General features: G+C 37.1%; 1 protein-coding gene across 4 annotated transcripts in view; it reads right to left on the bottom strand.

The window, feature by feature from the left end:
• Positions 1 to 6573: 6573 nt before the first annotated feature.
• Positions 6574 to 21636, bottom strand: part of LOC136865987 (uncharacterized) — a 52631-nt gene continuing 37568 nt past the window's right edge. For all 4 annotated transcript variants that reach the window (XM_067142592.2, XM_067142610.2, XM_067142601.2 and 1 more), the window contains exons 3-4: positions 11530 to 11597; positions 6574 to 6746 (exon numbers count right to left, since the gene is read on the bottom strand). In XM_067142592.2, the coding sequence (XP_066998693.1) occupies positions 6651 to 6746; positions 11530 to 11597 (164 nt within the window). In that variant the 3' untranslated portion in view covers positions 6574 to 6650. The remainder of the gene's footprint in view (positions 6747 to 11529; positions 11598 to 21636) is intronic.

The raw sequence follows: 21636 nt of genomic DNA, 5'->3' as shown, positions 1-21636 counted from the left end.
CTCTATAAAATCTTGTACTGTCCATAAAATTCTTGACATATGGAAACACTAATCACAAACTTTTTAGAGACAAATGTAACCATTAACAAATTGCACATGTTCCTGATTGTGTATAATTCTTCATTGTAATTTTTTGTGGAGAGTGGCTAGTTGTTGAGTGCTCTGTGCTTGTATTGGTTGGTCTGAACTTTCATGAATAAGTGTGTGGTGTGTCATAGCAGCCTTACTGTTTAAATTAAAGTTCAACATCTCTCTTTCACCAAATGAGAAGATTGATGTTGGAAAACACAGGCTTGTGAACATATGCCATTTTCAGCTAACAAACGCATAGGCAGAATTTTGAGAAGCCTGTATTCTTTAATATGTTAAATTTATGTTTCTAATTGTTGTTTTGTGTGAAACTGAAGTCTTGAATTTGTATTACTGTAATTTGGTGGATTCAGATTCTGTTGGTACTGGAAGATTTTTTGTGTTATAAAGTCAGTACAGTAGTTGTGCACATTGTCTAGGGTTGCTTTTGTAGGGGAGGACAATATCATCAACATACAAGTGCAATTATGTTACCTTAACATAAATTTAAAGTTTTAGAAGTGCATACATGAATCCAGGTTTGACAAAATTGTGTATTTAAATGTATATTTTCTTCTCTATTCATAAATCAAAATTGCGATGATTGTGATGCTTTTTCTGCATAGTTTGCAACATAGATATAAAAGTTCATTCATTCTCACATAAGTGAAATTCTTGTTGAAATCTTGGAGACAGGATGTTGTTTACTTTTCGTATCAATACTTTGACCTAGTACGTTTCAAGTGTCAAATGTGAAGTGATAAGTTAGTTATAATAATGATTTTACAGTGGTATACAAATATGATTTTATTTGGCTAGATGTAAGTGTTAGCTACTTTCAGTTCACAGTGGTCAATCCACCTACTTTTCAATATGGTATCTTTATCCTGACAGAAACCTTTGGAACCAGCAACAGACATCTCAGGATTCTACTCCAAACAGGAACTCATTAAACAGGGACCTGTAAGAAAAATATCCATCTACAAAACACTGATTGGGAGAACCCTACACACCTTTTGAGAAGATGACATAATAATACTGGAAAAAGGGAAACTGCTGACAGCAGTGGGTATCTACAGTATGTAGAACCCCTGAACACCATTAGAAGGCATCATAACAACCTTATGATAACCTTATTGAAGAAAACACACGATCATAGCCAGGGCCTCATCTGTAGAGAGGACATCAGTGATTTTAGAAGCTGGGAATTGATTCAAATGATAGCAAAAAAAGGTTTCTCGCTCATTAACAAGAGAAATGAAAAGACATATTTTGCACATAATGGTAGCAGCATGATTGACCTGATGTTTTACAAATGAACAGATCTGAGACAAATCATACTGTAGTTAAAAATTAAATAATTGAAAAGGAGGTTCAACCTATTCAATACTTAAAAGAAAGAAATGCAGTAATCACATTCCTATTTAAATGGGTCCGGTTTCGACCTTAGTCCAGGTCATCATCAGCCGTAAAAACATGTACAATGTTTATGAATATTGGAGGTCAGTTTCACACTTTGATAGGCACAAAGACACGACACCACATTCTGTCATGCACAAAGTCACAACACTATCAACTAATATACGAAGATCAAAAATAACTTGAAGTCGCGGCACATTCAAGGTCATGCGCTGATCACCAGGAGCTGGCGGCTTTCTACTACAAATCTATTCGTCTGCGACTTCAAGTTATTTTTGATCTTCGTATATTAGTTGATAGTGTTGTGACTTTGTGCATGACAGAATGTGGTGTCGTGTCTTTGTGCCTATCAAAGTGTGAAACTGACCTCCAATATTCATAAACATTGTACATGTTTTTACGGCTGATGATGACCTGGACTAAGGTCGAAACCGGTCCCATTTAAATAGGAATGTGATTACTGCATTTCTTTCTTTTAAGTATTGAATAGGTTGAACCTCCTTTTCAATTATTTAATTTTTAACATCAATAATTTCAATACGGAACAATGAAGTTTTTATCTTTAAATCATACTGTATGTTATTCATCAGATGACAGACTTATAAAGAAACATTGCCCTGTTTCAGCATGAGTAGGCATGCTCTCCCCAAATGTGAAAACACATCCACGCAGTTCATCTCCCGAAGGTTAGATGGAAGCCTCGTGGCACATTATAAGGATGAACTCATAATACTCAAGAACAAAATGAAAAGCAATACAACACTGACTCTGCTGCTCTTGAAGACAATTAAATCAGCCACTATCTTGGTCACCAGATGCAGATCCCAGAAGCAGTTCAGTCAGATATGGTATCTGACAAAGAAACGTGTCCTACATATCCTTCACTTAGCTAAAACACCAATAGCCAGGATGACTTAATTGTGTATCATCAGCTCAGGAGGTGCTATAAAGACCTCCTTAAAAAGACACAGAATGACTTTATTAAACTTGAAACATACAAGCTGATGGAGGAAACAAAGACAGATCCATATATAGTACTAAAACCTCGGAAAACCAAACCACCTGGAATAATTGAGATGGACATCTTTGATGAACATTTCTCTAAATATTAAATCAGAACAGATCCACAAAAGCCTATTATACTGAGTCAGCAAGATCAGTCCACTTCAGTAATAGAACATTCACAATGAAAGAAGTTTAAGACACATTATTAACTCTTCACGGGTGGACACATCTATACATATATGCTATACATTTCTTCCTCTCAGTGTGGAAACATACAGTATATATATGTGTTCTGCTCAAATTTCGCAGCTTTACTAGCCGAGGAGGTACACAAATATGCTCATAGATAGCAGAAGTTGTTCCTTCAAATCTACTGATGAGGGAAATCCCCTCAATATTTGCAATATTTGCAATATTTTTTCATATGTTAGTGAGAGTTATGTAATACAGGTGTTGCATGATGCAAGATTTTTGTGCACTTTCTTATTACATATTTTCACAGATTTCTGGCAAAATGGTGTAACAAAAACAGATTAGCGATACCAATATAATGTCCATATTGGATGATACAGACAAAGAAATGTCTGATTTTAGTGTATGTGACTCTGAAGTTGAAAATTCTTTCTCCAGCTCATCTGAAAGCAACAACCACACAAGTAACACTGGCAGTGACTGAATGGATGGGACGTAAGTAATAACAGTTGCAGAACTATGACTATTACTCCCGTACATAATATTGATCAAGGGCCAATGTTGCCGTCAAACTTTGACTCTGAACACACCATACAGAATATTTATGTTATTTGTGCGGAGCGTGGGTTCAACTGCTGCGACTATTCTTTGACTAATTTTTCCACTTTTCGACAAAGATAAAAAATGAAACCAAAACATCAATGAAAGTAGCTTTTTGTATATTTATTTCAGAATAGTGGACTAATATATACTGAGCAGAATAGCTGCTCTGCAGCTATGGAGCCAAGCTCTGCAATCAGGAGACGTATGTTCGATCTTAACCTTCGGCTGTCCTGAGAATGATTTTTCGTAATTTCCCATTTTCACTTTCAAGCAAATGCTGGGCTAGTTCCTATTCATTGCCCAGCCATTTCTTTTCTCCTTCTTACCCAATTTCATTCACCATCATTCGTTACACCTTCATTAGCTCCTCGGTTCAGGTTGACATCGAGATGGGCACCCGGCTGTACAGACACACCATATAAATTCATCTCACCTCATCCCTGACCCTGTGTCAGTAAATGGGACTGACAGATAGACATACAGAGGACTAATGTGTACTTAAAGTTAACCATTGTCAAATATCATTACAATAATTGACATTAATTAATACGGGTCCTCCTATTCAATACACAAACATTTATCAATGTGAATCAATCACATGTCATTCACATGAGATACTAGTTTTGGCACCAAACTTGTGCCATCATCAGCCACCAAGTCAAATCAGGCAAACACAATAACTAGAACAACTTTAAAACACACTGTAACAACTACATAGATTAATATTAAATAAAATATGGTACATGATAATATTGCACTTCAGTATAAAATCCTTTTAAAATGACAATGCTTCATTGTTTTGTACATATGGTGGTTTGTCCAGCTTGTATATGTCTTTAGTTCTTTGATCTTGTTGAAATTACACTGCAGAGTATAAAGTCATATGAAGTTAACACTTTGTTTGATCTGTGGTTTGGTTCCGAAAATAAACGTGCATATGATGAACTTGGTTAGACCCAAAGAATTAATTCTCACTTCAATATAGGGTTTTTGGAACCTGGAGAAAGAAATTAAAAGCCGAATTAGGCAAAAGAGAGAAAGGAAAGACTAAAAAGAAGAACGAAAGACTAAAAAGAGAAATCTAGAAATGACGAGAAACAACTAGAAACAAACTCTCCTTGAGCAGCCTGTTTGATCAGCGGACGGAGCTGGACTGATGGATGGAATCGTGAGGTTAAGGGCCAAGGCAGAGGGGAGGGGAGGGGTAGAGGCAGAGCAACCGGCAGAGAGCTAAGGTGGAGCGGAGGGATGTGGTAGTGGGGGTAACAGATGAGGATTACGTATGGTTTTAAATATCGAGTTGTTAATAGGCGGTCTAATATTTTATAACCATTTAATTAAGAGATCAAAAAGAATATTAGATTTCTCGGAAATTTCATTTATATTATAGCTAACTATAGAACTAAAGATATATACAAACTGGACAAACCACCATATGTACAAAACAATGAAGTCATCGTCATTTTAAAAGGATTTTATACTGAAGCGCAATATTATCATGTACCATATTTTATTTAATATTAATCTATGCAGCTGTTACAGTGTATTTTAAAGTTGTTCTAGTTATTGTGTTTGCCTGATTTGACTCGGTGGCTGATGATGGCACAAGTTTGGTGCTGAAACTAGTACCTCATGTGAACGACATGTGATTGATTCACATTAATAAATGTTTGTGTATTGAATAGGAGGACCCCTATTAATTAATTTCAATTATTGTAATCCCACTTCCATATGGATCATGAAATTTCTAAATATCAGATTATATCATGGAGTGTCCCTTGTGCCGTTCTTCCAGTGAAAAAATGGTGAGACAATATTTATTTTGTTTTCAGATCACTTCAGAGTTGGGTTTCTGCTCTTAAAAAAGGTATGTGGTTAATTTGGGTATAATTTTATTAAAAAACAAAAAGCCCTTGGCACTACAGCCCTTGAAGGGCCTTGACCTACCAAGCGACCGCTGCTCAGCTCGAAGGCCTGCAGATTATGAGGTGTCGTGTGGTCAGCATGATGAACCCTCTTGGCCATTATTCTTGGCTTTCTAGACCAGGGCCGCTATCTCACCGTCAGATAGCTCCTCAATTCTAATCATGTAGGCTGAGTGGACCTCGAACCAGCTCTCGGTTCCAGGTAAAAATCCCTGACCTGGCCGGGAATCGAACCCGGGGCCTCCGGGTGAGAGGCAGGAATGCTACCCCTACATCATAGTGCTGGCATAATTTCATTGATTTAGTAAATTTTTGGAAATTTTGCATGCATTTTTTATTTTTCAATTTCTTTGCTGCCTACAGCTATGAATTACCACCACCTGTGAAGGGTTAAAACTGAAGAACAGAAAGGTGCCGGGCCCTGATGGCATTTGCAACTAACATATCAAAGCATCGAGTCATATTCTGCTCCCAGCTCTTACAGACCCAATGAATCTATTGCCTACATACAGGGAACACTGCAGTGGCATGAAAAACATCAATAATAAAAATGCTATACAAAAGAAAAGGTGATATAAATGATCCAAATTCCTATAGGGGAATTGCTCTAGAGAACAATCTTCTGAAACTACTGACAAGATAGATCACATCAAGGCTCACTGAAGAACTAGACAACAAAATCCCTGAGGAACAGTTCACCTTCAGGGGGGGGGGAAGAAGCACATTATAGGCCATAAATAGCCTTATGGACAACACAAGAAACAATCTACGGCTTCCTCAAGGCAAATTCCATGCCATACTTGTCAACTGTTGCAAATCTTTTGACAGCTTAAACGAGAATGTCCTCTACTCCAAAATGGAAATGATGATAGAGAGAAATGGCGAGTTCACAGTCCTGATACACAACATGTTGTAAACAAACACTGTCTGCATCAGCATCAAAGGACATCACTCAGACAAATGGTGTGCTGCAGGGAGACCCCTTTAACCCCCTTTTTCAACATAGCCACTCATGATGTTTTACAGAGAATAAGCTAAGGTGGCAAAGATATACAACTATGCATATGACTTAATAGTGGGGTCACATATTATAAAAGAACTGCAAAGGGCACTCAACATACTGGACCAATGGGCAGATATAAATGAACTGATAAAACTGATATCAATAAAAATAAAAACAAGGATAGGCAGGGAGAATGGTCCTAAATGCAGAAAAATGTATTGAATACTGTACTGCATTCCTAGTTGTGAAATTAATATAAGACTAACACAATATTAAACACAATATATTTACTGGGATAATTTTTGACATAGTTTTTCAAATGTGTCCTTGAGAATGCTCTAAATAAAACATTGTATATATATTCTTAAATATCATTTATTGATCAATGTGGTTAATTGAATTCTTAGTTTCACATCTCTGGATCAGAAATAATATTAATTATTGTTTGCTAACACTTCACTGATGTAACTCTTCATGAATTCTCCAGCCATGCTTTTAGCTGTAGTAATCATTGCTTGCACTTCCTTATTCTGAAATAAATAAATAAATAAATAAATAAATAAATAAATAAATAAATAAATAAATAAATAAATATGAGCATTTCTCATGTTCTTAGAGGTATCATTCTATACAGTAAGATCCATAAGTTCAGGAACATGGCATACAGTTCCTTACTTTGAATATTTTAAAGCTATGATGCATAACTACCTTAAAAGCAACCCCCTTGGATGATTATACACTTTTACCCTCACTGGTAAAGTTTCTAGAAGAAGTGCTATAAACCATGTTTTGCAACCTCTCATAATATCTTCTGCAATGCTGCTTTTACCTTATTTGCTCATGCAATATAAAGTTCTTTCATATGTTTTATCATTCTTGGAAAGTAGAAAATGTAGGGAGTGGGAGAGGTGAATAGCTGGGATACTGTAACACAGAAGTTCCATGTTTGGCAAGAAACTCGAAGATCATATGCTTAGAAATGTGGTGCATGTTGAGATCTTCAGTTAAAATGTGTGGATACATGGTCATTGATACCTGAATAGTGTTAATGACACAGTGCATGCGATGGACTATTAATCTCTTAATATACGATTATTTTGCTTAAGAAAATATATCAGGAAATATGATTGTTTATTTACATGGGAAGTTATGCAATTGGCAACCAACAATATATGAGTTACATTTCATTTTCCAACTTTTTAATTGAAGTCATTTAGTGTTATGAATGAATTTCATCCAATCATCATCATCATCATCATCATCATCATCATCATCATTCTCCCTATGGTGCAACAGCCCTGAAAGGCCATGGTCTACCAAGCAACTGCTGCTCAGCCCGAAGGCCTGCAGATTATGAGGCATCCTGTGGTCAGCACGATGGATCCTTTAGGCCGTTGTTCTTGGCTTTCTAGACCGGGTCCCCTATCTCACCGTCAGATAGCTCCTCAGTTGTAATCATGTAGGCTGAGTGGACCTCGTACCAGCCCTCAGATCCAGGTAAAAATCACTGACCTGTCCGGGAATCAAACCCAGGGCCTCCGGGTAAGAGGCAGGCACGCTACCCCTACACCGCGGGGCCGGCATAATTAGCCAACATTATATTTAAGGACTAGCAAGATACCCGTGCTTTGCTACGGTATTATACTGAAATTTATAATTGAATGCTTATCGTTTTATATATAACCCACCGATATTCACGATCTGACTCGTTTTCTGAGAGATTCTGCCAAAATTCGTTATCTGACTCGTTTTCTGAGAGATTACGGAAACGTTCCTCCCATTTTTCAATCTTTTTTCCAGCAATCGATTTCATACTTCCTGGGCTAGGTCCAGGTATTCCACCTGGTCAGTTGGGTGCCTTAAGTTGTTTCGCACATTCTGTTACCATAGCCATGGGGGCCAACGATGTTTTCACATCCTAGTCTTTCTTCACCCACATGGGCATTCAGATCACCCATAATGATTGTGTTCTCCTCTGTTATTTGTTCCTCAAGTTTGATAAGGAATTGCTCTTTGTCTTCTGTGGTACATCCTGTCTGCAGTGCATATACTTGCAGAAGAGTATGATATGCATTACCAGCACTCAATCTCATCTGGATGATCCTATCACTCACATATTTGACATCTGTCTGTGTGTCTATATCTTTATGAAGGAGGAAGCCAACTCCATTTTTGGATTTAATTGTTCCCACTCCAGTACAGCACATATCCATTTCTCAAGGATTTCTTCCCATATCCTTTCCATTTTGTCTCACTCAACCCCAATATACTGAGCTTACGCCTCTCCATAAGATCCACAAGTTCTTCATATTTGTTGGTGAGAGTGAGGATATTGAGTGTACCAATTTTCAGTCACTCCTTTTTGGGAGGGTTTTTTGTCTTCCGGTATCTCTGATGAGTGTCAGGCTTTTGGCTATCGTAAATTCAGACAGTACAAGAAGAACTGTCATGTCTGGTATTTAATTTATTCTTCCATCCGAGGCTTGTTTTAGGTTTGAAAGCAGTATATTCATACTCAACTGTTGACTTGCTTGGCCTAATACAGGTGACTTGTGCTACATATGAACATAAAATTAATTCACAAAGTAGCAATTGAATCAAATAAATAGTCACAGTACCGCATTTCCCATTTAAATACATGATGAGAGTTATATCCAACCATGTAGGGGAATCGGTTAATGATTTTCATCTTTTTGTCACAGGGTCGATCAGAGTGTTCATTATAAACAATGGATTTTGGGCTCTCTTTTAAAGCGATAGTGCCACTTTGAACACTTCTGATCTCACAGTGGTAAAGCCACCATTGTTGGATAGCATTGTGAATGTCTCTGAAGGTGTTTCTCCCAAACCCTGCCAAAATTTAAAGTTTGCATGCTGCTATTAAACATCCAATTTCTTACTTTGCAGTGCAAACATGGCTAACAATAAAAGAACACATCTGTGTGCAATACTGATTCACTATTTATGGGTGAAACCTCTCTAATTATGGAGGGGAGATGTCCTGCCATGTAATTCAGACACATTATTTTTAACTACAAACTCCTAGTTTACTAGGAGCTTACCTGAATTTTTGGATCCTACTTCTTATATTCAAAGTAATAAAATCAATTGGGAAATTGGAGGGAATATGCCAGGAAGTAAATTAAACATTAAAAAACATAGAAGTTTGAGATAATGTAAGGAAAAGGATGATGATGTGGAGCGTGTTTCAAAGAGGTCCATTACCAGTTCTTGCTTTGAGATCTGCTGTTGATATGACTTGATCAATTTTTTTGGACATGATAATTTTTACAGTTCAGGGGGCTATTTGCCAAACAAATATAGGAGTATAAAGATATAGTGTTTCATGTTTTCCTAAATTAGTTAGCATTTAAGTATCGGTATGTATCGTATCTGTAAAGCCATACACTAATTAAATAAATAAATAGGAGTAAAAATGATTACATACCAATCTTACTGAAGGTGAGAAATGTGGATGTACCGGTAAGGTATAAGATTCTACTTAATTTTATTATGAGTGATGCAAACTTTCACATCCTTATGAGTTTGCATGACTGCATCAAAACTCCCTTAACAACTGTTACCTTCCCATAGGGCCAAGTTGTGAGATGTGATGTAGCAACCAAGGGCTCCATCAGTATGTCAACTGTCTAGGTCCCAGTCTTTCACTTTCTCTATACAACTTCTCTTGGTCAACTCTCGTTCTTTTCTGATCCTGATAATATCGGGTCTGTAAGCTTTAACGACTCATTAATCTTACATACTCAGATTTATCTGGGGATACATTAAAGACAATAGGTTGGATTATAGTGCCATACATTAAATATTTGATGAATGCAGAGTTGCTGCCCTAGTGTACAAGGGAAAGGGTGATGAACATAAAGCAGATAATTACAGGCCAGTCAGCTTGACATGTGTTGCATGTAAGCTCTGAGCAAGCATTCTTTCTGATTATGTTAGGCACGTATGCAAAATTACTTCCTGATTTGATAGAAGGCAGTCCAGATTTTGGAAAGGTTATTCCAGTGAAGCTCAGCTTGTAGGATTCAAACAAGATACAACAGATATTTTAGATTCAGGAGATCAAATGGACTGTATTTCTATTGATATATCCAATGTTTCTGATAGGGTAGATCATGGAAGACTGCAGATGAAAATGAGCTATTGGACTAGACAAAAGAGTCGTTGAATGAGTAGCTTAATTTCTAGAAAACAGAACTCAGAAAATTAGAGTAAGTGAAACATTATCTGATCCTGTAACAATTAAGAGGTGGGTCCCACAGGGCAGTATTATTGGACTTTTGTGTTTTGTTACATATATAAATGATATGGGTAAAGAACTGGAATCAGAGGTAAGGCTTTCTGAAAATGATGTTATACTCATAGAGTAATAAATAAGATTGTGACCAGCTGCAAAGAGACCTCGACAATGTTGTGAGATGGACAGCAGACAATGGTGTGTTGATAAACAGGTTGAAAACTCAGGTTGTAAGTTTTACCTAGAGGAAAACTCCACTCAGTTTAATTACTAAGTTGAAAGGGTGAAAGTACCTCATGGGGTGTTTAATATAAGGAAAGATTTACGAGGTTGTAAATAAAGGTTACAGATCTCTTCGTAGGGATTGTAGTAAGGATCCAAAGGAGAGGGCATGTTAAGTCTCTGGTAAGACCCCAATTAGATTATGATTCCAATGTGTGGGACCCACACAAGGATTTTGTGATATGAGAACTGGAAAAAGTCCAGAGGGAAGCAGCACAATATGCTCTGGGATTTCTGACAAAAGAGTACCGGTAGTGTTACAAAATTGTTGCAAACTTTGAGCTGGGAAGACTTGAAAGTAAGGCGACAATGTGGTCATTAAGCAGGATGTTCCAAGATGTCAGTGAAGAGATGGCGTTGAATGACATAGGTAGATAAATAAGCTTGTGAAAGGTAGGAATGGTCATAATGATATGAGATAAAGTTCAAATTCAAGAGAACAAGTTTTTGGCAAATATTTATTTATAGTAAAGGAATTAGAGAATGGAATAATTTACCAAAAGAAATGTTTGATAAATTGTCAAGTTCTTTGAAATCATTACAAAAGACTAGGTAAACAATTGATGTGGAATTTTCCACCTGGGTGATAGCCCTAAATATAGATAAAGATAATTGATTGATTACACTGGTCTGCAGTAAAACCTGCAGATGTGAGCAATGGTCATCCCCCGGTTCATGTGAGATATAATGTGATCAACATCATACTTGAAAATTAAGTTACTAGTGATAGTTTATACAAGGTAACATAAGGAAGTGCTAGTAGATCTACTTACCTCCAAAAGAGTGTTATAACCAGCAGTTATGAATAGAAATGCCCTCTCACAATGATCAGCTCCAACATCTGAAACAACAAAATTTTCTGAGATCAGCATCTAATATTCTTTCCTACTATATTAGATAGTGAGTATAATACTACTTCGTCTGCTGTTTTTCTGACATCCAGTACAATTGCAAGTACAAACTGTGTCACACATATGAACATGGCCATGTTTTATGGCTGGATATCCTCGCTGAGGCAAATCCTACGTGGAGGGACATATTCACTACTGTGTGCTTCTGTGGTAGTTGGTAGTGTGATACCAAGTCTCCTAGCCAGAGGAATTAACCAGACACAGTTAAAATCACTGACTTGACCAGGTATTGAACCCAGGATCCTCTTAACTGAAGGTTACAATACTGACCATTCAGCCAATGAACCAGAAAAAGTTAAAATAAATAAACATAATAATAACTGATTCATTCGCTATAGATTACCGTATAGGCGATGTCAGAATGTTGGAATTTTGTTCCCATCTTTTAAGTCTAGGCACCAAGGCACTGAGCTTTCACGTTTAAGTACTCTCAAATGTCACTCACCAACCTCAGCTGGGATCAAAGCTACTAACATGGGAATAGAAGGCAATATGTTAATAAGTCCAAACTTATAACCTCTCAGCATCAACATAAGATCCCTGAAACAATAAGACCCTATTGCACCTACATTGAATGTTCTACTCAAAATATGCAAGTTATATCAAAATATGCCCAATGATTAATTACACATGTGTTACAGACATTGATATCCCACACAACTAAACATTTAGCATGCGGCTTTTAGTGCTCGCCCTGTCCAAGGGCATGTTCCACTTGCTTGGTGCAGGTCTTTCTATTTGATGCCCATGTGCAACCTGCATGACTCAGTGGGAGATGATGATGATGATGAGGTAGAGAGAGGGTGAAACCTGGTATTAGCACATAGCCTTCTCCTGTCGAATAAGGGGTCTGCTCAAGGCTTAACATCCACATTTGATGGACAATCATTTAGCATACACACCAGCAAACTGGAGCAGAAATCTTCATACTGGAAACTTGCTAGAATGTTGCATTACATCAAATGTTTGTTTGTCCAACCCTTGTCCTGTTTCTCTACAGGGTTGTGTATGAGGTGAGATGAATGTGTCATGGCGGGTTTTTATGACCAGATGCTCTTCCTGACGTCAACCTCATCAGAGGAGTTAATGAGATGAAATGAATTAGGTGATATATGGTAGTAGGAAGGGAGACGGTGAAATGCAGTGCTGGCACATAGCCTACTCCTGTTGAATAGCACCAATAGGTCTGGTCAAGGCTTAACTTCCCCATCTGAAGAACGAACCACCATCAACAGTGTCACATGTTCTCACTCCACCATATCAGCACTGCAAAGAGGTTTGGAACTTAATCCAGGCTTTTGGCATGCAATCTAGTGATTATAAATTTTATACCACCACCTCCCCTACCCTGCCAGCCCACATTCTGATGGTGAAAATTTTTTCGACCAGAACATTTTAAAAAATAAATAATTGAAAAGGAGGTTCAACCTATTCAATACTTAAAAGAAAGAAATGCAGTAATCACATTCCTATTTAAATGGGACCGGTTTCGACCTTAGTCCAGGTCATCATCAGCCGTAAAAACACGTACAATGTTTATGAATATTGGAGGTCAGTTTCACACTTTGATAGGCACATTCTGTCATTGTTCCCACCTGTTTCTTCTAGCTATCATTCTCGCTACTTTCATGTCTGTTACTTCTAACTTATGAATAAGATATCCTGAGTCCACCCAGCTTTCACTTCCGTAAATCAAAGTTGGTCTGAAAATAGACCGATGTAAAGATAGTTTCATCTGAGAGCTGACGTCCTTCTTACAGAATACTGTTGATCGCAACTGCAAGCTCACTGCATTAGCTTTACTACACCTTGATTCAATCTCACTTACTATATTACCATCCTGGGAGAACACACAACCTAAATACTTGAAACCATCGACCTGTTCTATCTTTGTATCACCAATCTGACATTCAATTCTGTTGAATTTCTTACCTACTAACATCAATTTAGTCTTCAAAGACGAACGTAAAAGGAAATCTTCCTGGTGGGGTTATGAACACATGCTCATGGGGAGGAGGAAAATGACATTGGTGAAATCACACTTGAGGAAGTGGAAATGATGGTAAATAAACTCCATTGTCATAAAGCAGCAGGAATAGATGAAATTAGACCTGAAATGGTGAAGTATAGTGGGAAGGCAGGGATGAAATGGCTTCATAGAGTAGTAAGATTAGCATGGAGTGTTGGTAAGGTACCTTCAGATTTGACAAAAGCAGTAATTGCACCTTTCTATAAGCTAGGGAGCAGGAAGGATTGCAACAACTATCGAGGTATCTCATTGATTAGTATACCAGGCAAAGTATTCACTGGCATCTTGGAAGGGAGTGTGCGATCAGTAGTTGAGAGGAAGTTGGATGAAAACAAGTGTGGTTTCAGACCACAGAGGGGCTGTCAGGATCAGATTTTCAGTATGCGCCAGGTAATTGAAAAATACTACGAGAGGAATAGGCAGTTGTGTTTATGTTTCGTAGATCTAGAGAAAGCATATGATAGGGTACCGAGGGAAAAGATGTTCGCTATACTGAGGGACTGTGGAATTAAAGGCATTTATGTTGACAATTGGGCTTCAGTGAGAATTGATGGTAGAATGAGTTCCTGGTTCAGGGTACTTACAGGGGTTAGACAAGGCTGTAATCTTTCACCTTTGCTGTTCGTAGGTTACATGGATCATCTGCTGAAAGGTATAAAATGGCAGGGAGGGATTCAGTTAGGTGGAAATGTAGTAAGCAGGCTGGCCTATGCTGACGACTTGGTCTTAATGCCAGATTGTCTCGAAAGCCTGCAGTCTAATATCTTGGAACTTGAAAATAGGTGCAATGAGTATGGTATGAAAATTAACCTAAATACTTGAAACCATCGACCTGTTCTAGCTTTGTATCACCAATCTGACATTCAATTCTGTTGAATTTCTTACCTACTGACATCAATTTAGTCTTCAAAAGGCTAATTTCATACCATACTCATTGCACCTATTTTCAAGTTCCAAGATATTAGAGTGCAGGCTTTCGACACAATCTGCCATTAAGACCAAGTCATCAGCATAGGCCAGACTGCTTACTACATTTCCACCTAACTGAATCCCTCCCTGCCATTTTATACCTTTCAGCAGATGATCCATGTAACCTACAAACAGCAAAGGTGAAAGATTACAGCCTTGTCTGACCCCTGTAAGTACCCTGAACCAAGAACTCATTCTACCATCAATTCTCACTGAAGCCCAATTGTCAACATAAATGCCTTTAATTCCACAGTCCCTCAGTATGGCAAACATCTTTTCCCTTGGTACCCTATCATATACTTTCTCTAGATCTACGAAACATAAACACAACTGCCTATTCCTCTCGTAGCATTTTTCAATTACCTGGCGCATACTGAAAATCTGATCCTGACAGCCCCTCTGTGGTCTGAAACCACACTTGTTTTCATCCACTTTCCTCTCAACTACTGATCGCACACTCCCTTCCAAGATGCCAGTGAATACTTTGCCTGGTATACTAATCAATGAGATACCTCGATAGTTGTTGCAATCCTTCCTGCTCCCTAGCTTATAGAAAGGTGCAATTACTGCTTTTGTCAAATCTGAAGGTACCTTACCAACACTCCATGCTAATCTTACTACTCTATGAAGCCATTTCATCCCTGCCTTCCCACTATACTTCACCATTTCAGGTCTAATTTCATTTATTCCTGCTGCTTTATGACAATGGAGTTTATTTACCATCCTTTCCACTTCCTCAAGTGTAATTTCACCAACGTCATTTTCCTCCTCCCCATGAGCATGTGTTCATAACCCCACCAGGAAGATTTCCTTTTACGTTCGTCTTTGAAGACTAAATTGATGTTAGTAGGTAAGAAATTCAACACAATTGAATGTCAGATTGGTGATACAAAGATAGAACAGGTCGATGGTTTCAAGTATTTAGGTTGTGTGTTCTCCCGGGATGGTAATATAGTAAGTGAGATTGAATCAAGGTGTAGTAAAGCTAATGCAGTGAGCTTGCAGTTGCGATCAACAGTATTCTGTAAGAAGGACGTCAGCTCTCAGATGAAACTATCTTTACATCGGTCTATTTTCAGACCAACTTTGATTTACGGAAGTGAAAGCTGGGTGGACTCAGGATATCTTATTCATAAGTTAGAAGTAACAGACATGAAAGTAGCGAGAATGATAGCTAGAAGAAACAGGTGGGAACAATGGCAGGAGGGTACTTGAATGAGGAGATAAAGGCTAATTTAGGAATGAACTCAATGGATGAAGCTGTACGCATAAACCGGCTTCGGTGATGGGGTCGTGAGGCAAATGGAGGAGGATAGGTTACCTAGGAGAATAATGGACTCTGTTATGGAGGGTAAGTGAAGTAGAGGGAGACCAAGACAACGATGGTTAGACTCAGTTTCTAACGATATAAAGATAAGAGGTATAGAACTAAATGAGGCCACAGCACTAGTTGCAAATAGAGGATTGTGGCAACATTTAGTAAATTCACAGAGGCTTGCAGACTGAGTGCTGAAAGGCATAACAGTCTATAATGATAATGTATGTATGTATAGGACTTGAACCGGATAACAAGGGTGTCAGACCGTTTAGACTTCAACGCCTTAACGATCAAATAAACTCTTAAATTAAAATTTATCAGCATTCAAAACATCGTTACAATAATATAGAACTTCACTCAACTAGAGGTTAGTCTCATAGGTTAAACTATTTTAAATATATTTTTACAACTCACAAGACTAAATTTCTTTAGCAGTAGTAAACTTCATTTTATTCACAGCTATAGGTACAGTACATATTTTTTTTACCTAACAATGCACAACAGCAAATTCCAAATAAGCAATGCTTGTGGGTGGGCTTGAATGAATTAACAATACAATGCCAATAAATTACTTAAACTTGTTTTGTAATACACAGTTACGTATACATAATAAGTAAATATTTGGTGTTGGCAATATTTAACAGAGTTATTTACAACAATATTTTATGGGTAAACATTTATTTTTAAAATAGTGAGTTTAATCCTCTTTGTCAGTTTTTAATTTCTGTTTATATGAGTTTTAAGGACTAATTCTGAGTGATAAAAAAATCTTTTTAGATGAAAATTATTGTTCTTGTTACATCTGTATTTAGGAGCCAGATATTCAAAATTTGTTTTACTCTGGGTTTATTTTTGGCATTTAAAACCCCAGGGGGGTTCAGGTATTATAAAGGCAAGGTCCAAGATAACTTGCATGTCTCTGTCCACCTAAAGTATTTCTGTATGGGAGTGGCAAACCGGATCTAACTTGCAGGCTTGTATTATGGTATCTCACTAGTTGTGGTTCTGAAATTTGGAATTCGTTAAAAAATGTACAGTAATATTACTTTTGCATCTAAGATGTCAGTAAAGTGGTATAAATCTAATATAGAAAAGCATTTTGCTTTGCACGGTATGATTTTCAAAATAAGTTTCTGCCCAACAGAAACAGTAATGATATATTTAATGATACCATACTGTAATATTGAATTTACAAGAGCTTAGTAAACACTTCTTAGTATTTTGACGGAAACCAGTTTTCTAATTCTGTAAAATATGTACATAAGGCTTTGTAGTCGAGTTTCCAGATGAGTGGTATGATAATTCCACTACAGGTGGCTATCAATAAATATACCAAGGTATTTAACATGAGTAACTTTGTGCAGTACAAAACAAGAGCAGTCACTAGTTGGGCAGGCATTTTTATGAATTTTGATTTGCAAATGTTCTCTAGGTTGAAGTGTTCTGTTGTGTGAGAATGTAACATAATATGTTTTATTTTGATTAATACTGGTAGTCAAAACTTTTTGTTTTTACTGTGTTTATTTCTCTGCTGCATTTATTGTAAGTCTCTTCCCATGAGCGACCACTGATTGTGATGACTGTATCATCAGCATAAGGAAGTATTTTCCCATCTATTTAAGTTACACAAATCATTTATCTATATCATAAGCAGTACTGATCCAAGGACTGTTCCTTGTGGTACTCTTGTTTGAATTATTTTTGGTTTACTTAGTTTATTATCTATTTAACTCTCTGGATTCTATTTGTGAAGAAGCTGGCTATGAGCCCCTGTGTTATTCCATGAATACCTACTTCTTCTAGTTTTTTTAATAGTATATTGTGATCTACCATATCAAATGCTCTTTTCAGGTCCATAAACATAGTCATTGTTTGCTTTCCTTCATCTAATGATTTGTACAAGTGGTCTGTTAGAGCATAAATTGCATCTTCAGGACCTATTCCTGGCCTAAATCTGAACTGGTTTGGTGAAAAAAATGTAACACCTTCCTGAGGAGTGAAAGAAGGGTGTCCTCATGAAGATACCAAAGAAGGGTGACCTCTCAGATTGCAATAACTGGAGGGGAATAACGTTGCTTTCATATGGGGTAAAGTGATGTCAAGACTCATACTGAACAGAATAAGCACAGCCATTGACAGGAGACTACATCAAGAACAGGTAGGTTTCAGAGAAGGTCGGTCTACTGTGGATCAGATTAACATACTAAGGCTAATCATTGAACAGTTTGCTGAGTATCAGACATCTATGTATATACTTTTCATTGATTTTGAAAAGACCTTTGACTCTGTCAACCAGAGGAAAATGTGGAAGGCTATGGAAAAGTTTGAAATTCCACAAAAGATAGTCCGTCTTACACAGGCAATGTATGATGGATATACTTGTCAAGTATAACATAAAGGGAAGCTGTCTGAACCTTTTGCTGTAAAATCTGGAGTAAGACAAGGATGTCTACTGTCACCAATCTTGATTATTATGACACTGGATTGTATGCAGAGAGAGGCAATGAATAGAAAGTGTGGCATTCAGTGGGGATTAAATAAACGATTGGAAGAACTGGATTATGAGGATGATCTTTGTCTTCTTGCAGAATGTTTTTGGGACATGGAAATCAAACTGAATGACTTAAAAATAGAAGCTAAAGAAGTAGGCTTAAAGATTAATAACAAAAAGACTAAAGAAATGTGCATAAACCATCGTAACAATTGTAGCTTGACTCTACATGGAATCGATATAGAAAGGGTAGAGGAATTTTGCTAAGCCAGGATGGAGGTGCTTTTAGATATATGGTGAGTCATATAAATAAAGCCAAAGGAGCTTTTGCATAGTTACGACCAATATGCAGATCCCCTCACATTCGTATAAAAACGAAGCTAAGAATATTCAACTCAAATGTTAAATCTGTGTTACTGTATGGAAGTGAGACCTGGAAAGTGACCAAAGACATTACCACAAGGTTACAGACTTTTATAAATCGGTGTTTGAGGTGGCCAAAGACCATCTCAAACAAAAACCTTTGGGAGGCCACAAGTCAAAGTCCCACACAGGAACAGATAATGAGAAGAAAATGGAGATGGACTGGGCACACCCTGAGGAAGACCACAAGAAAGTATCACAAGGCAGGCATTGAATTGAAATCCACAAGGCAGTCACAGGCAAGGCAGACCAAGGATTACCTGGAAAAGAACTATAGACAATGAGATTGCTGGAGTTAACGAGACATGGGGGGAGGTGAAAGCATTGGCGGCAGATAGAACAAGCTGAAGAAATTTCTCCGAGGCCCTATGTTCCACCTGGAATTAGAGGAAATAAGTCAAGTAAGTAAAAAAATGTAACAGTCTGGTTTTTATGCATTTCTCTAATAATTTTGAAAAGTGAGAAGTTACAGATACTGGCCGGTAATTTTGCATACCTTACTTGCTTCCCGATTAATGAAGAGAAGTTATTGTTGTCATTTTAGAACAGTCTGGGAATACTCCATTCACAAGTGACAGATTGGAAATATGTACAGTAGTAAAGGTTTCTTTATAAATGGCTTTACCTCCTGTATTGTTCTAGCTGATATCTTGTGTCCACATGCAGATCCACTGTTTAAATTTGAAATAAGTTTACTTGTTGTTCTTTCTGATACTGGTTGCAGGAATAAAGATTTGCTGTTAGAGGGAACTGAATTAATGTTAAGGTGTGTGTTACCAACAATTTCTATGGATTTGGTTAACTTCACTCCAATTTCAGTAAAATAATCTGCAAATGAATCTGCTATACTGACTGTAACTGTTATAATGGAGTTTTCTAGTTTTATTTGTTTCACAGTTTCTTTGGAGTTTTGTTTTTTCTATTATGTCATTAATAACTTTCCATGTGTCACTTAAGCTTCAGCTGTTTCAAATGTTTTGGATTAAAATATTTCTTTCACTGTTCTAACTAACGTGTTAATCCAATTCCTGTAATGCTTGTATCTATTCATAAGGTCTGTATCAGGAGTTTGATTCTGGACAGTTTGTTCTTTGTGTAGTGTTGATGTAACTTATCTCTTGTTCATATGGGTATCCAGTTATCGGGAGATAGTGGGTTCGAGCCCCACTGTCGGCAGCCTTGAAGATGGTTTTCCGTGGTTTCCCATTTTCACACCAGGCAAATGCCGGGTCTGTACCTTAATTAAGGCCACAGCCACTTCCTTCCAATTCCTAGGCCTTTCCTATCCCATCGTCGCCATAAGACCTGTCTGTGTCGATGCGACGTAAAGCAAATAGAAAAACTGTTCATATGGATGTGAGGATTCCCCTAATTATCAATAGAGGTAGTTTCTTAAATTTGGATTGAGTTTTGATTTGTTTTATAATTGTTCTTTCATGGATATAATGAATTAAAGTTTGTATAAACTGGTTTGAGGCTATGTTCACATCTGTTTTCTGTACCACTGCAGCCCAGTTTTTTTTTAATGTGCTGTTCACTAATTTATTACACTGGACAATTGTTACAGGAGTATATTTTACGTTAGGATTTTCGTACTTTGTCGAATTACCTAAGGGAAATATTGGGTCATGATCACTAATGCATGTTCTGAGTACCGCTGAAGAGAATGCTAGTTTTGGATTTAGACAAACATATGGTTTATACTTTTCGAATGATAGATAACTCTCATTGGAATGTTAACATAAGAATAGAATCCTTCCTTATTCATCTATATATATAAAGTAGCTTGTCCTGACTGACTGACTGACTGACTGACTGATTCATCATCGCCGGGCCAAAACTACTGGACATAAAGAAATGAAATTTTGGGGATATATTCATATTAAGATGTAGGTGCTCGCTAAGAGAGGATTTTTGGATATTCCGTCGCTAAGGGGGTGAAAAGGGGGGTGAAATTTTAAAATGTGTGTGTTTATATCTCAAAACTTTAAAAGTTTAGAGATGTGAGAATTGGTATGTAGAATCTTCTTTAAAAATAAGGAAACACGTATTTTTTTGTTTTCAGACAATCCCAATAGGAGGGGTGAAAAAGGGTGAAAAATGGGTTGAATGCCTAATCAGGATACCGGTGCTTATATCTCAGAAACTGAAGATATTACAGACCTAAAAATTGGTACTTTTGAACTCTTTTAAAAATAAAGAAACACGTATTTTTTGTTTTAGGAAAATCCAATTAATGGGAGGGTGAAAAGGGGGTGAATTTTAGAAATGAGTGAATCTATATCTCCAAACTTTTAAAGTTTGCAGATGTAAAAATTGGTATTTACAATCTTCATTAAAAATAAAGAAACACGCATATTTTTGTTTTCGGAAAATCGCAATAGGAATCGTGAAAAGGGGTGAAAAAGGGGTTGAATGCCTTTAATGAGGCTACTTATATCTCAGAACCTGAAGATATTACAGACCTGAAAATTGGTGTTTGGGATCTCTTTTAAAAATAAAGAAACACCAATTTTTTGTTTTTGGAAAATCCAATTAATGGAGGGGGGGGGGGTGAAAAGCGGGTGATTTTTTAAAATGAGTGTATCTATATCTCAAAACTTTTAAAGTGTATGGATATAAAAATTGATATTTAGAATTTCCTTTAAAAATAAAGAAACACGTATTCTTTTGTTTTCGGAAAATCCCAATAGGAAGGGTGTAAAAGGGTGAATAATGGGTTGAATGCCTTTAATAAGG

The sequence above is a fragment of the Anabrus simplex genome, chromosome 1 (assembly GCF_040414725.1).
Source record: "Anabrus simplex isolate iqAnaSimp1 chromosome 1, ASM4041472v1, whole genome shotgun sequence".
Classification (NCBI taxonomy): Eukaryota; Metazoa; Arthropoda; class Insecta; order Orthoptera; family Tettigoniidae; genus Anabrus; species Anabrus simplex.
This window is presented reverse-complemented; position numbering and strand designations above follow the sequence as displayed.